At 42.4% G+C, this 16,550-nt stretch overlaps 1 protein-coding gene across 3 annotated transcripts in view; it reads right to left on the bottom strand.

The window, feature by feature from the left end:
* The window catches only part of PSIP1 (PC4 and SRSF1 interacting protein 1), a 70,905-nt gene extending 56,449 nt beyond the window's left edge, over positions 1–14,456 (bottom strand). For 2 of the 3 annotated variants that reach the window (XR_012656160.1, XM_032791713.2), the window contains exons 1-4: positions 13,938–14,030; positions 13,376–13,527; positions 10,884–10,960; positions 5,652–5,790 (exon numbers count right to left, since the gene is read on the bottom strand). Coding sequence is in view for 2 of the 3 variants with exons in the window: in XM_032791713.2 (XP_032647604.1) it covers positions 5,652–5,790; positions 10,884–10,960; positions 13,376–13,447 (288 nt within the window). In the remaining variant the exon portion in view is untranslated. Of the gene's footprint in view, positions 1–5,651; positions 5,791–10,883; positions 10,961–13,375; positions 13,528–13,937 lie in introns of all 3 variants that reach the window. The other variant, XM_032791711.2, reaches the window with a different exon arrangement.
* Between the last annotated feature and the right edge of the window lie 2,094 nt (positions 14,457–16,550).

Below are 16,550 nucleotides of genomic sequence, written 5' to 3'. Positions count from 1 at the left end.
AGTTTTTTTCTCTCTCTGGGTAGGCTAAGGAACGAAGGGGAGGGAAATTCTCTTTGTGTTAGATCTACGGAGGGTAAATCTCTGCAGCACCAGGGAATTGGTGGGAGCGAGAAGACAAAGGGGGAAAAGAGATAGATTCTTTTGTTTCCTGGTATTTGGTTGTCTCTTTGTGGAAGAGAGGAAACATGCTTCTTGGTATTGTGATGTAAAGAGGTTGCATCAGTAACTCTCAGGTTAGGCCAGAAAGGAAATGCTGGGTGGGAGAGAGAGGAGGAAGGGAAGTGGGTTATTTCCCTTTGTTGTAGACTCAGGGCATCTGAGTCTTGGGGGTTCCTCAGGGAAGGTTTTGGGGAGACCAAAGTGAGACAGGCACCGTAATTCCTGTCTGGTGGCAGCAATATCAAATCTAAGCTGGTAATTAAGCTTAGAGGTTTCATGCACGCTAAGGTCCAGATTTGGGAATTATGCTTATGATATGGTGATAGCCGTGGGATAGATAAGAATCCAGAAGCCAGTAGGAATATTGTTTTTCTTTCTCTTTGCTAGATTTTTAAGAGCAGGTTAGACAAACACATCAGGAATAGTCAAGATAATACTTAGTCCTGCTATGAGTGCAGGGGACTGGACTAGATGACCTCTCAAGGTTCCTTCCAGTCCTATGAGTCTATGAAATGTTGGCAGGGGAACTGATGGGGCAGAGGTTAGAGAAGGAATCTTTTCTCATATGCTTAAAGTTCCGTTAACAACTATTTAGTAAAACCGTCAAGGTTTTGGGGCATAAACCATGGATGAGATTTCTCACTGGCCCTGTTAGCAACTATATATTGCAAATATTTTAAAGCATGACTATTATCCCCATTCCACTATAACAAAATATACATTTTGATAGGGGCACTGAGGTATCACATAGCAATGGTGTGGCCTACTAAAAAGACCACTAGACTGGGACTATTCCTAGCTATGCCATTGGTCTGCTGAGTGACTGTAAGCATGCCACTTCACTCTCTATGCCTCAGTTTCCTATCTGTAAATGGGGATAATGCAAAACTTTGAGATCTACTAATGAAAAGCACTATATAAAAGCTAGCTCTTTTGATCACTACCTAGCCATGAGAGCACATCAGTTGCAAACTTAGCTGAGAACTACAACTGCCTTAATGACCATTAAACTTCCACGAACAAATATTTTTATTTAAAAAAAAAAACAACCTAGGAAATTATGAGGCAGAAAACTTGATTAATGCAGAGTTAAGGTTGCCCGGTGATAGTTTGTGCCCCTCCAGAGCATCAAGTACAGCAAAATTCAAACTTCTGAAAACCAGATAATATAGAGAGCAAATAAAGATCTATACAACATACTTTCTTGCACTCCGCCTTTTCACTATAATGGACAGGAATTACTTCACTTGCCCTACACTCAAACACTGAGTCCACTCCCCTGACAGAATACCATATTTGTAAAATTTAATGATTTCATATTTTTTTTTTAAGGCCCCTTCACACTTGCACACCGGATACTACCTAACCTGTACTTTTTCCTATTCATCATTAAATCAACAGACTGCTTTCATGCTATGGGTATTGTCAATAGTGGTAGGGGATCCCAGTGCCCTGCTACTGACACAATCCTGTGTTGAAATGATGGAGACTGGAATCTCAAGGTGCATATCTCGTTTTCATTTGATAAACACATGGGGAGAATCCAATGCAGATGTCCTCCTATCACAATCACAGCTCTTTCAAGCTATTCCAACTTATTCCACCACCATTCAGCAGTTACACTTAACAGTGAAAACAGCTGGAATGTATGCCATTCCAATGGCTACTGACAATTCCAGGGGGACAGAGTTAAGGTTCCAGAGGTCTTTACATTAACTCTATTTCCTTGTTTTAAGAAGTCTGAGTTTTGCTGAACTTGATGTTCTGGAAGGGTAAGAGCTATCACCCGGCAACCTGAACTCTGCATTAAGTCTTCTGCCATTTAGCATAGCACAAAGTAAAGCTTCCAGGAAAAAAAAAAAAAAAAAAAAAAAAGCTAACCAAGGAAAAAAAAAAATGTATTTCAGGGAAAAGTACAATAGAGACATCTCTGAACATCAAACAAATTCAACTATCATCTCTATGCTGACAACTCACAGATCTGCTTCAATACTCTGTACTCGTCTTCTCTGCAAACTAAAATCTCAGTCTTTCAGACATCTCTTTTTGGATGTCTGTCATCTTAAACTCACAATGACCAAAGCAGAATGCTTAATCCTCCCACCCCACCCCTTCCCAGTAAGAGTGCACACCACCACAACCAACAACCTCCCTGTCACAGATCTGTAACCTGGTGTTATTTTTGACTTGGCCCTCTAGATCCTCATATCCGGGCCATATCTAAATCTTGCTGATTTTTCCTGCTTAACATCTTTTAAGATGTTTCTTCTCCATCCATACAGCTAAAACTTCATTCACTCCCTCATCTCCTCACATCTTGACTGCTGCAATATCATCTCTGGCCTTGACAAATGTAGTCTTACCCCACTTCAGCAGATTGCTACAAAATCACTCTCTTGGCTGCTCACTTTGACCATATCACCTCTCTCTGCATCTCTCCCCTGGCTCCCACTATCTCTAATACCTCAAATACAAACTACTTGTGTCTTTATTTCAAGGCCCTTCACTGCCTATCCCCACCCTCAGTACCATCGCTCATAAGCTATCAAGGGCTCCCACCTCTGTTCTGCCAATGTTTACAGCCTTCAATACCCACTTGTAACATTTTCAAAAAAGCACTTTCATGCTTTCTCCTAAAGCATGGGAAGGGTGCTCCATAAACATCAAGAAAGTCACCTGATAACCCCCTTCAACTCCCTCCCTGAGATTCTCTCCTGCCAAGATGCCTACAAAAAACCCCCTTAACATTAGGCAGTTGGTGTGCTGAAACCACTGACTTCCAGTTTTGTGCCCCCTCATCTACTGTCGCTTATCTCAGATTGTCAGCTCTTTAGGGACAAAGATGTTAGTATTACAGTGTGTGCTTGTAGCAGAAGTAGTCCTTAACTGCTTTCCTAGGTGCTACTGCAATACAAATAAATGAAAATAAAAAATTAACTCTGCGTGGTAAGTGGCTAAGTGAGTATCCAATAAGATGATCTCGTCAGAGAATCAGGATAAGAAGGTAACAGCTTTTTCTTTACTAAAGATACCATCTGCCCTGGATTCTCACTCTTGTAGAGTAAGCTAGAGCAGTGATTCTCAAACTGTGGATTGTGACCCCAAGGTGGGGCATGACCCATTTTAATGGGGTTACCAGGGCAGGCTTTACACTTGCAGGGGCTCAAGTCTGGGGCTGAAGCCAAAGCCTGAGGGGTCCTGTAGTAATTTTTGTTGTCAAAAAGGGGTCACAGTGTAATGAATTTTAAGAACCGCTGAACTAGAGGAACATCCTCAAAAGAGAGAACTGCTGCAGTGCGATGCAGAGAAGCATATATAGATCAACAGATATAACGTACCTCTGTAAGCTCATAATGCACAGCATGCCATCCAGCTGAATAAGCCCACTGCAGGAGGCTGTCCAGTTTATGAAGGTTGATCAAAGGACTATTTTGATATATCAGAGGTTGCAAAGAGAGACAGTATTCTTTATCTAAGGGACAAGGTGGCAATGTGTTTCGTTTAAGGAAAAAAGGATCACAGTCAGGCCTAGCTGAAAGATCTGTGGGATGAACTTTGCTTCATAAGAAATGAAATTATTGAAGTCTAAGTACTAGAATGCATATTATAATTTTATTGTATATGTAACCATTTGTTCCCTAGATTTCTATTTACTATCATTTGAATCTCCCCTCTTTTTTAAAATCAACTTTTGTTTTTACTATATCAAACACATCTAAGTTCTGTGTATTAAATGGAGCAGTGATCATAAGCTAATCTAGTAAATTGGAGTGTATAACTTCTTTGAGAACAGTGTATCTGTGAATATTGGGAGCATACAGTGGAACAAGGGCTGGACACTCAAGGAGATGCTCAGAGGTTAGAGTTTGACTATTGCTAGCTTGCAGAATGACAGAGGAGCCTGCGCAGAATGAGTTGTGTTGCCCATTAATAGTGGAGTCAGGGACTGACCCATGTCAGGCACAGACAAGGCTACCTCACATTAAGGGGAGGTGGTAGTGAGGTGCCTCACAACCTGGGTACCTCCAGGAAGCATCACAATATTCCATAATAAAAAGGGTTTTTTAATTAACTAATGGGGGGAGGGGAGGAAGGAGTGATTAAGAGCATCTAGCCTCATGTAATCCAGATGGCAAATGTCTACAAAGACAGTAGCTGTCCTTGGACCAGTTCATTAAAGGCTAAAACAGCTATTAAAATGTACCCTGATGCACTCAGTCTTTAACACACACTCAGGAAGATGCATGCAGCAGCTTTCGTACAGGGCAAGTAATGAAGTCCATACGTCCCGACTGCATCAAACTTCAGGTCTTTCCATTTGGAATTGTAGGCCTCTCAGGAAGGTTTTTTGAGATGCTAGGAAAATGTTCCACCTGCTCAAAGTCACCATACCTCTGGTCAGGAGACAATGTCAGGGAGAGTTCCTGGTTTGGCATTATTAAAGGCCAGACTCCCAGCCCATCTGCAATCATGTTCTTCTGCCTTGCTAGACACATAGAATCAAGAGATGTCTTATGGGGCAGAGCCCACTCCCACACATGCAGGGCTTCCTGATGTAGGAAGTGGCAAGCTGGTGCTTCCCTGCTTGCTTGTTTGAAAATTGTTTCACAATAGTACCTAGGGGTTCCAATTATAGCTCAGGCTTCATTGTCCTAGCCACTGTCTACACAAACAGAAGATAGTGCCTGCTCCTCACAGCTTACCAGTGATACATCTGGATATAAAAGTAACCCTGCGTGGGCTTCCAATCCCAGCCTAGTCACAATTTGGACAGCAGAAATTTGTACAGGAGCCAAGAGAAGAGGAATCTGTGACACATACAAGGGACTGTATCAGTAGGCTTATGGGATGGCTTTTGGAAGAGAGGCAGGGATAAGAGGGAGATGCCACATTACTCCCCGCCCCTGGAGCAGGACAGCACAAGATAATAAGGTAAAGGAAAACATGTGCCAAGATATCACTTGTTGAAATGTTAAGTTAATATCTGTAGAGCAAAAGTGCTTGGGCATAAAAATTGAATTATGTAAATGGAAAGAAGGCCAGTAAGCTAAGGTTCCATCAGATCATTGACGATACCATGAAGCTTAATTCTTAAAAATTAATAAATTTAGAAGCCGAGACCTGCAACGTTAACCTGAAAACAATCACAAGAAAACTTGTTCAACATAATGATTTCTGTGATACCCATGAAACCATTACCAAGACTTCTTTTAAAATTTGCCACAGTAAAGTGACATAACTGATCATACCAAAAAATTTCCTCACTCCTACTTATTACTGAAAGCCTTAAAGGCCAATTCTAAACTACAACATTACTGTCAGTCTGATCGGCCATTGAATGAAATTGAGCCATGATTTATCCCACCTATGTCATCTGAGCCATCACTCTCCTTTTTCACAACAGCAGGACAATGCAAGATATTTGACCAGATTAGAACAGAACACCAATAATGCTTACAAGTTTGTTAGCAATGCATACAAAGATCATTTACCTGTTGATGAGAGAATTTTACTTTGGGGTTGTTGTCAATTTCCCATAATCCTTCATTAAAGCCTTTTCTTTTATTTGGTTTACCGTATTTATCTTTATTTTCAGAATATGGGAATATGTCCTTTGGTCCCAAAAATGCCCTGTAAGAAGTGAAAAAGGAAAAATTAACAGGTAATTTTTTCTACTCCAACAATTCGTTTTAAATTCTTAATATTGGCATATGAGAGAGAGAGAAAGAGAAACTAGATATGCAGAAACCAAACTCAGTACTTAAGTATTTGAAGTGATGGAAGCAGTAAGGAAGTAAAGAATAAGAAAAGAAAGGAAATAGAGGGAACAGTCCTTAAATCTTGAAAATGTCTTGAGATAGTTTCCTTAGCCTGAAGCCATAATCTCCTATACTATCCTGCAGCAATAAGATGTTTCTGCTCTAAGAATAAAGACTCATGATATTTAAGATGCATATACTGCTTTCAGTGTATTCTGTTGTAGTTGCCTCAATTATATTACACAGTCCATATGCAGTTTCCACTGTCTGTATATATTTTGCACTAGTACAACCCTCTTTCAGTACAAAGAGACACAGAAAGATTTTAATTTGTGCTAACTTAAAATAAAAAAAAATGTTCTCAACACTTGTGCCTTTAATGCATAATACATCTGCAGAATAGGAATCTTATCTAGGAAAATCAAAATGAAAAAACAGGTGGCAAGAGCATTATACTTTTTAAAAGTGTGAAAAGCATTTTTTTTTTACTTTTAAATGATAGTAGCTAAGAAAAGTCAGAGTATGGGGCTATAAAAAGATACATGTTATCTGATGTACTCATATTCTGGCCAGACAGTAAACTTTTCTACTTTAGACATCCAGAAATACTTACTCATAGATTTTACCCAAACCAATAGCGATTTCCTTAATTAGCAGCTGAATGTTTTAAAAAAAAAATTAGAGAAAGAAGCAGTTTTTTGTTTTTTTTTCTGTTGTTGTTTTGCTGGAGAGACCAAAAAGAATCAGTATTTCCTCACTATCTACCTCCCAATATTTGTTGTTTTAAAATAATTTTTTTCCAGTCATGTAGCTTTTTGTCATCTCTAAGAACTGGTCTCCTCAGAGTTAACCAGCAAATACAAAGGGCATTAGAAGTAGCCTCTTCAGAGGTAGATATCAACTATAAAGGGCATTACTAGTGCTTCAGATGCACAACTACATCCCCTTTTCCTTTTAGTACATTTCCTGTTACATCAAAATCAGAGTATCTACAGTGTTCCTTTTTCCAAAGGGGACCTGGCAGAATAAGATTTAAAAATAAGTACTCAATACTAGTATTTCACTTGACACTGAAGAACACCAAGACACAGTAAACTTCTCTTTATATTCTAGGTTTCCATGTTAGAATTTCATAATGGTAATGCATGTGCTGATAACACTGCTCTACAGCCAAAATGCTTCTGAAATAAATGTAGTCAAACTTTACTAATTCTGGGTCACTGAGAACGAAAATGATGCTTAAAATTGTTGATTGGCTCTAGTCTAGCTGTTGGGCTCCAGACTACAGCAGTGGAATCTTTTGGCAGGTGATGTTAGGTTTCATGTTCTGTGACCGTCAAAAGGATCTTGTCCCATTCTTCTTCATGGAAGGTGATCTTGTAGCCTGCAACAACATCGATGGTGTGATGGCAGCCCTCAACATCGTTCACATCCAGATGAGTGGAGACTGTTCATTGATTCATCGAAGACGAGTCTTAAAGCTGTTTTGCTGCATAATGGCAATGTTTTGCCATCAATTCCAGTTGGTCATGCAGTTCATATGAAGGAAACCTATGACAACATGAAACAACTTTTGAGGTGCATAAACTATGAAAAACATCAGTGGCAGCTTTGTGGCGATTTGAAGGTTGTTGCTCTCTTGCTTGGTCTGCAGACTGGATACACAAAGTACTGCTGTTTTCTCTGCGAATGGGATAGTCGTGCAAGAGATTCCACTACATCAAGAAAGATGGCCACTCCGACAGTCATTGGAGCCTGGGAGGAAAAAGTGTTCAGCATCCACCACTTGTTGAATCAAGGAAGATTTTGTTACCATCCTTACACATCAAGCTGGGTCTGATGAAGAACTTTGTCAAGGCCATTGACAAAACACAACAGCTTTCAAGTACCTCCATGGAAAATTTCCAAGGTTAAGTGAAGCTAAGATAAAGGAAGGTGTCTTTGTTGGTCCTCAGATTCGTGAACTTCTTCGAGATGATGCATTTGACCATGCACTGCGTGGCAAGGAAAAGACGGCATGGAAAGCCTTCCAGTTAGTGGCAATAAATTTTCTCGGAAACAACAGGCAGACAACTACAGGTTGTTGGTGGAAAACCTCCTCAAGGCATACAAAGCCTTGGTTGCAACATGTCTCTAAAGATACCTTTTTTGCACTCTCATCTAGATTTTTTTCCACCGAACTGCGGAGCAGTGAGCGACGAGCACGGCGAGCGATTTCACCAGGACATTGCAACAATGGAGAAATGCTATCAGGGCAAATGGAGCCCATCAATGCTTGCAGACTATTGCTGGACAGTGACAAGAGATGCTCCATTTAATGAATACAAGAGACAAGCCAAGAAGCGCCAAGTAGACACTGAATAGGACTAAACTATGTACATAATAGTTTTTTTGCCTTTGTTTCATAATAAATTTTTATTTATATAACCCTTTGCTGATTTTTAAAAAGTGTTACATAAACAGGACAGGTGAAATATTATCATGTAAAGCAACCATAAACAACATGAAAAGACCTAGGTTTACAATTTATGATTAAAACTCTACTATCTACACAATATACATAGACATAAAATGTAAAAACTTAAATATCTTAGAAACAATAGCAAATCAGTTGTTTTAATTGTCATATTTGAATTCAGCACATCAAAATACATAATAAATAGCACATTTTATCTCTGAAGCAGACGACTTCTCAAAAATTGTAGACCAGTGTAATAACACAATTTAAGAACTCAGCGGTATTTTCTCATGTTCAAACCTGTGCCTACAACCAGCTCAGTTCAAAGTATAAACCCAAGATTCAGTCACTTAAAACAAGGCAATATTTTTTTTTAAATGAAGCAGTGGTTCATACCAAGGTTCAATACATAAATTCCAATAAGCTCCACTTTCTTTTCCACCATCTACAGGCAAGTCTCATCTTATGAGGGGGTTCTGTTCCACGGTTAGCGCGTAAAGTGAAAACCGTGTATAGTCAAAATTACATTGAGTTGAATGGCAGGCAGAATCACCTGTACTACAGGTACAGTATTAAAATTGTTATTTTTCTCTTCTTTTTTCTTTGTTTTTGCCAACCGTGTAAAGCTGAAATCGCACGTTAAATGTGCGTAAGATGCGACAGACCTCTATAACAAGATCTCTTTGACACAGATGTCCTACTCATCTAGGTCAGCGGTTCTCAAAGCTGGTCCGCCACTTGTACAGCGAAAGCCACTGGTGGGCCGGGCCAGTTTGTTTACCTGCCATGTCTGCAGATTGAGCCAATTGCAGCTCTCACTGGCCACGGTTTGCCACTCCGGGCGAATGGGGGTTGTGGGAAGGACCGCCAGCACATTCCTCGGCCTGTGCCGCTTCCCGCAGCCTCCATTGGCCTGGAGCCGTACTGGTGGTCTACTCTTTCTTATGTTTATTCGACGCCCTCTACCTATAATATAGGTAGAGACGCAATAAGAAGGAAGAAAACAGACTGAGCAGTATCAGAGTTGCACTTGCCACTAATTAAATGTTCAGGAGTAGTAATGAAGAACTCTAGGTTAGGAATAAAGGTTAGAAGGAGAGAAATGGTGGGGAGAGGGGAAACATATCGCACACTGCAACACTGTAAGGTATGAGAGCATATGAGAAATTTGTAATAATGTAACAGTGAATTTGCCATACTACCAAACATAGCGTTGACCATATTTTAATTTTGTAATAGAATTTTTTTTAAAAGGCACCTAAATTAGGAGCCTAAATCACATTTAAAGTGGAACTTTTGCTCTTGAAAATTTTGCCCAAGATCTTCGAATGTTATTTATGTAGGCTCATGTAAATTTCTTGCTGCTCTACATGTGATCTGTGTCCCTAAAATCAGTATGCAAGTGCATTCTGGAATACTAATGAAAAGCAGCAAGTGGTGGAATCAAAAATGGCATTTCATCAGTGCGGGAAGGAACAGACGGGTGGTATTCTTATTCATATTTCTGTAGTGCCAAAACAAACCAAAAAGAGTTGGGCTCCATTGTATAGAACTTAGCTCACACAGATAGGAAGGCATGGTCCCTGCCCTGAAGAGCTTTCAATCAAATTTAAGGCAAGATACAATAAGCATAAACAAACCTGATCCTGCAGAGAGCTGTGAGGGAGGATAGGATAGTAATAGGAATTGGATAAAATGAACCAAATATGGACACAACATATCAGTTCTAATATTTTTTTTAAATGAGTATAAAGTGGAAACCAAGTGGAGATTGCTGGCATTTTTGTTTATTTAGATCCTATAATTTAAGCATTACAATTTTCTTTTCTTCCCTAACAAAATAAAGGATGAGGATGGCCAAGACCAAAATTAATACCATAGTTCAGCAATTCTCAAACTGTGGGTTGAGATCCCAAAGTGGGTCATGACCCTATTTTAATGGGGATGCCGGGGCTGGCCAGGGTTAGACTTGCTGGGGCCCGGGGCCAAAGCCCAAGGGCTTCAGATTCGGGTGACAGGTCTCAGGTTACAGGCCCCCTGTCTGGGACTGAAGCCCTTGAGCTTTGGCCCTCCTGCCTGGGGAGGCAGGCTTTGGGCAGGCTCAGGCTTCAGTTACCCCTCTGGGGGTCCTGTAGTAAATTTTGTTGTCAGAAGGGGGTCACATTGCAATGAAGTCTGAGAACCCCTGCTATAGTTTAAAAAAAGGGAGGTGGGAGGGAAGCAGTCACTCAAGTCATAATAACTCTGTTTTTATTGACTAGGAAAAGAGCTCCCTGACATCTTATGGAATGGTTACAGTCGACAGCTCCCCTCAGGATTTCATGGTAGATGTGAAAACCAAGCAGACTTCTTTTAAGCTGCCTATCTTTTTGATAAAGTTTAGGTGAGGAAAAGTTTGCCTATCTATGAATATCATTTGTGAATGCCTCACATACAGGTAGGCTGTGAAATTACTGTTAAGAAATTCTGCAATGAAAGTGATGTGCTCTTTAGTCTAAAGAACTTACGTCTCATGTGTTCCAAAAAAGAAAATAGGCATTTTATTTGTAGGAGGTTTCACTGCTCCATCAGGAACTTCATCCACCTAAGGGAAAAAAATTACATTATGATAACTAAAATATTTAGTAACAACCAAGAACAGTGTTGGGGGACATTTAAAAATGTCATTAAATCTGAAAAAACACAAATGCTGCAGAAATTTTTTTACCATACAGAATCTCAAAGATATGTTTCTTACAATGTAACAATGCAATTATCAAGTATGACTTTCAGATTGATGTTAGCAATCCTTGTATCAGAGGTTCTCAAACTGTGGTCCGCGGACTGAGGTCCCTTCAGGAGGTCCACAGATAGTTCCCTCTAAGTTGCGCACCTGGGCGGCCACATACAAGAGAATGAAGAGCCATCCACCTAATTAGTGGAACTGTGCAGGCATGGAGCCACTAATTAGGTGCCTGGACCCTGGAGAAGACGCACATGTAAGGTGAGGTGGTGGCCTTGGGGGCAATAGGGGGCTAGGTGGGAGGGGCCAGTGGGGTGAGAAGAAAGGGTGAGGGGGAATTTGGGACATGCAGGGCTGTGGCAGCCAGAAAAAGAGGTGACTTTCCCCAGTTCCAGGGCTGCGGCTGCCGGGGAGAGACAGCCCTCCTTCCCAGCCCAGCTCTGGGGCTGCTATGGCAGAGGAGAGACTCCCCTCCTTCCCAGCCTGAGCTCGGGGGCTGCTGGACCTGGGGAGAGACCCCCTCCTTCCTAGCCCCAGAGGGCGGCAGGCAGGTTGCCTTCAGCGACATGCCTGTGGAGGGTCTGCTGGTCCGCAGCTTCAGCGCTGCAGAACCAGCGGCCCTTCCGCAGGCAAGCCGACAAAGGCAGCCTGCCTGCCGTGCTTGGGGCGGCAAAATGCCTAGAGACGCCCCTGGCTCTGAGGCTGCCACAGCAGGGGAGAGAGGGCACATCCAATGCATTAGAAAGGTAAGACTACTGATATTATGAGTTGTGTACTTTTATTTGTAGAACAAACCCTATATATTAAAGGTATTTTTCATATAGCACTTTTATCCAAAGCGCTTTACAATAGTAAGCTAACAGTACAAACGACTTTTGGAAAGATCATTAAATGGTCCATCGAGACCGTCAGCAATTTTCATGTGGTCCATGGAAAAAAAAGTTTGAGAACCACTGCCTTATATATCAAAAAGTCCAATAAATGTCAATATACTTCAAAATTAACGTGTGCTTAAAAAAAGTACACACTATGGTTAATAGTAGTATTGGCTCCCTCAGACACAGTATCTGCTCTTCCAATTGCCATCTCTTCCACAACCATAGAAATGCTTCTCAACCCATTGAACTGATGACTTGCACTAGCACAATGCATTACATTTAAGAAAGAGATAGGACACGAAAAAAATCTTTTACAGTTCTTAATCCAGCACTACATGAACATAAATTGTACACTAATCTTTCATCTGTAATCTCAAAACCAGCAACTGATGTATGGCAGTCTCAAAAACTTCCATTGTTTTAAAGACTCCTATCAAGGCTGGTGGAGAAAGCAGACTGGCTTACTGTTCAACAGTGAACAGAATATTTAGTGGTAATGTTGCTCCTGCAGGTTTCACAGCATAACGCATACCTTCACAGCAGTATTTTCTGTCAAATAAGGCCCCAGCTATTTGGGAGGAGTACCTGGTGTCGTCCAGGCCCTTGAATACTCCCACAACTTGTTATACTACCATACTATAAAAGCAGCAAAGAGTCCTCTGGCACGTTATAAACTAACAGACCTATTGGAGCATGAGCTTTCGTGGGAGAAAGCCCACTTCGTCGGATGCATGTACCATACTATAGTCTTCATTACTAATGTCTAACTTGAGGGTCATCTACTTAATACAACAATGCAGTGCCACTTGATCACAATAAAATGGTAAAAAATTGAATATTTTGTTTTGTCTGTAAATATCTGCACTCTTTCCACCCCCAAAAAATGCTATGTAGAAAAAGTTTTAGATGACTGAATGTAACACTGAAGGAAGTTCACTAAGAGATGTTTGCTGCTTCAGCAGCCTCTCTTAGTAAACTCAATTTAAAAAATTGGTGTATCACAGAAAATCTCCCACTGGACTTTGGCAAAAAGTCACGGAAAGCTAGAGAAACTAATGAGAGCTGATGAAAATACTGCCACGTATGTTACAAGGAGAGAAGCTTAAACCCCAGGGGGAGAGGGGGGAACAGAGTAAACACATAAAGAGTGCCAGTTACTTCCAGTAGCACCACCAGGCCGGCCACTCCACATGAGGGAAACCTGCTCATGTGCTATATACATCTACAGATACACATCCCTTAATATGGGAAACAAAAACTGCACCACACAATCCCCCACCCCACCCCAAGACTAACGTTTATCTGCCCTAGAGCGACGGACTGAAATGAGGATGGAGGAACACGCAGGGAAATGGAGAGGAGAAAGCGCAGGTGAGAGGAGGCGGCGGGGGGGGCTTACCCTGGCTGGCCAATGGGGATAACCTTTCATCTTGGCAAAGATCAAGTCTCCGGGTTTGAAATCTCGGCTCATGTTTTCCGACCGATGTGTCGGCGGCTGCTGCAGCTGCTGAGGAGAATGACAGAAGCGCTCCCAGCCGCGCTGAGATCCCGCTGCAGAGGTGGACAAGGCGAGTCAAGGGAGCTGTCTCTCCCCTCAGGGCAGCCCGCATCCCGGCTGGGGGCAGGGTGCTTATAGCAAAACAAACCCTCTCCCCACCACACCCCGCCTGCCCCCTCCCCTGTGCGCGCAGCCCCACCGCCCGTGCGCGCAGTCTGCCCCCCTCCCCAGGCATGCAGCCCTCCACCCCCGCCGGGCGCGCAGGCCCCTACTTGTGCGCATCACCCCCTCCCCTCACCGACTTCGCCTCCGCGCAGCCCTCCCCCAGTCACTCCTCCAGCCCCCTCTCCAGCTGCCCCAGGCCAGCGCTTCTCCCGTCCCCGCGCGCGCAGAGGAAAATCCGCCTCCATCTCACCAGCCGAACTGGGGAGCCGCCGCGAAACGGCCGCCCGCGCCCTCTTACCTGGCGCGGCCCCGCAGCCCGCTTCCTCCAGCCACAGCAGCCGCCGCGCTGCCTCCCGCCAGCCCGGCGCGCACCACTTAACACGGGCAGGAGGGGGCGCGGAGCCCTCAGATCTCTCGGGCGGAGGGGCAGGGGAAAACGACAGAATTGGTTCAGCCCTACCCGTGGGAGAGAGCCAGAGGAAGCACGAGCCCAGCCACCTCCCTTGGGAACGGGCCCCGACAACCGAGGCAGCGCGGAGTGAGAGACGCTAACGCACCTACTGCCCCCTCCCCACGGACGTGGAATGGTGCGCTCCTCCCGCGGCGGCTGCTGCTGCTAGGTAGGGAGGCGGGGCTTGGGTGTCTGGTGCTGCTGCAGCTCACACACTGACTGGAGCAAAAGGGGGAGGGAAGTGGGGTATCTGATGCTGCTGCTCACTGGGGAGGGTGGTCTGGTCCCTGAGGTACAGGGAGGTGCTGGCACAGGTAGGCAGCAAACCCCAGGCTCTGCAAGGCTAGCCCTGAAATCTGTCCTCGTGCAGATCCTGGACCGTGCCTGAGCACCTCTAAGAAGGCAGCCTAAGCACATGACCAAGGGCTGCTGGTAGGAGCCAGGGCCCTCTCTTGGGCTATCTCATAGCAGAGCCCCTCTTTCCCAATCAAGTCATTTATGCCATTTAAACCATAAACTATTAAAAGCAGCTCGAGTACTAAGCAATTCATTTGCACACAAGCGGATTTTATTTTAGGAATGGCTCACACACAGCATGGGACATAAAGATACCACATGCTGCAGACAAACTCAAAGTCATCTGCAAAAATAACAGCCTGTTGATTAATCGGAGTTAACTCATGCAATTAACTCAAAATTAATCATGATTTTAAAAAATCACAATCACAGTTTTAATCATACTGTTAAACAATAGACTATCAATTGAAATTTATTAAATATTTTTGGATGATTTTCAAATATATGGATTTCAATTACAACACAGAATACAAAGTGTATACTGATCACTTTATATTATTATTTTTATGACAAACATTTGCACGATAAAAATGATAAAAGAAATAATAATTTTTAGTTCACCTCATACAAGTACTTTACCACAATCTCTTCGTTGTTAAAGTGTAACTTACCAGTGTTGGGGTTTTTTTTGGTTACATAACTGCACTCAAAAACAAAACAATGCAAACCCTTAGAACCTACAAGTCCACTCAGTCCTACTTCTTGTTCAGCCAATCGCTAAGACAAACAAGTTTGTCTATATTTATGGGAGATGATGCTGCCTACTTCTTATTTATATCACCAGACACTGAGAACATGTGTTTGCATGGGACCTTTGTAGCTGGCATTACAAGGTGCCAGATATGCTACACATTTGTATGCCTCTTCGTGCTTTGGCCACCATTCCATCGGACATGCTTCAATGCTGATGACACTTGTTAAAAAAGGTAATGCCTTAATTAAATTTGTGACAACTCCTTGGGGGAGAATTGTGTGTCTCTGGCCCTGTTTTACTCACATTCTGACTATATTTCATGTAATAGTAGTCTCAGATCATGACTCAGCAGGTGTTGTACATTTTAAGAACACTTTCGCTGCAGATTTGACAAAAATGCAAAGGTTTCGACCCAAGGTTTAAGAATCTGAAGTGTCTTCCAAAATTTGAGAGGGATGAGATGCGGAGCATGCTTTCAGAAGTCTTAAAAGAGCAATACTCCAATGCGGAAACTACAGAATGTGCATCACCAAAAAGGAAAATGAACCTTCTGCTGGTGGCATCTGACTCAGAGGATGAAAATGAACATACATCGGTCCACACTGTTTTGGATTGTTATTATCAAGCAGAACCTGTCGTCAGCATGGACACATCTTCTGGAATGCTGGTTGAAGCATAGGGCCGGCTCCAGGGGTTTTGCCACCCCAAGCAGCCAAAAAGAAAAAAAAAAAAAAGCCACGATCACGATCTGCAGCAATTCAGTGGGAGGTCCTTCACTCCGAGCGGGAGTGAGGGACTCTCCGCCAAATCCCTGAAAGTGCCACCCCACTCCCGAGTTGCTGCCCCAAGCACCTGCTTGATAAGCTGGTGCCTGGAGCCGGCCCTGTTGAAGCATGAAGGCACATATGAATCTGTAGCACATCTGGCATGTAAATATCTGGCGACGCCAGCTACGACAGTGCCAAGTAAATGCCTGTTCTCACTTTCAGGTAACATTGTGAACAAGAAGTGGACAGCATTATCTCCTGCAAATGGAAACAATCTTGTTTGTCTGAGCAATTTGGCTGAACAAAAAATAGGACTGAGTGGACTTGTAGGATCTAGTTTTACATTGTTTTATTTTTAAATGCAGGGGTTTTTTTGTACATAATTCTACATTTTTAAGTTAAACTTTCATGATAAAGAGATTGCAGTACAGTACTAGTATTAGGTGAATTGAAAAATACTATTTTTTAACAGTATAAATATTTGTAATAAAGATAAAGTGAGCACTGTACATTTTGTATTGTGTGTTGTAATTGAAACCAATCTATTTGAAAATGTAGAAAAGACCCAAAAATATTTAAATAAATGGTATTATTGTCTAACAGTGCAATGGCATGATTAATCAATTTTTTTAATTGCATGAT

The sequence above is a fragment of the Chelonoidis abingdonii genome, chromosome 6 (assembly GCF_003597395.2).
Source record: "Chelonoidis abingdonii isolate Lonesome George chromosome 6, CheloAbing_2.0, whole genome shotgun sequence".
In the NCBI taxonomy this organism is placed as follows: domain Eukaryota; kingdom Metazoa; phylum Chordata; order Testudines; family Testudinidae; genus Chelonoidis; species Chelonoidis abingdonii.
The sequence above is the reverse complement of the archived record's forward strand: the minus strand, read 5'-3'. Positions and strand labels throughout refer to the sequence as shown.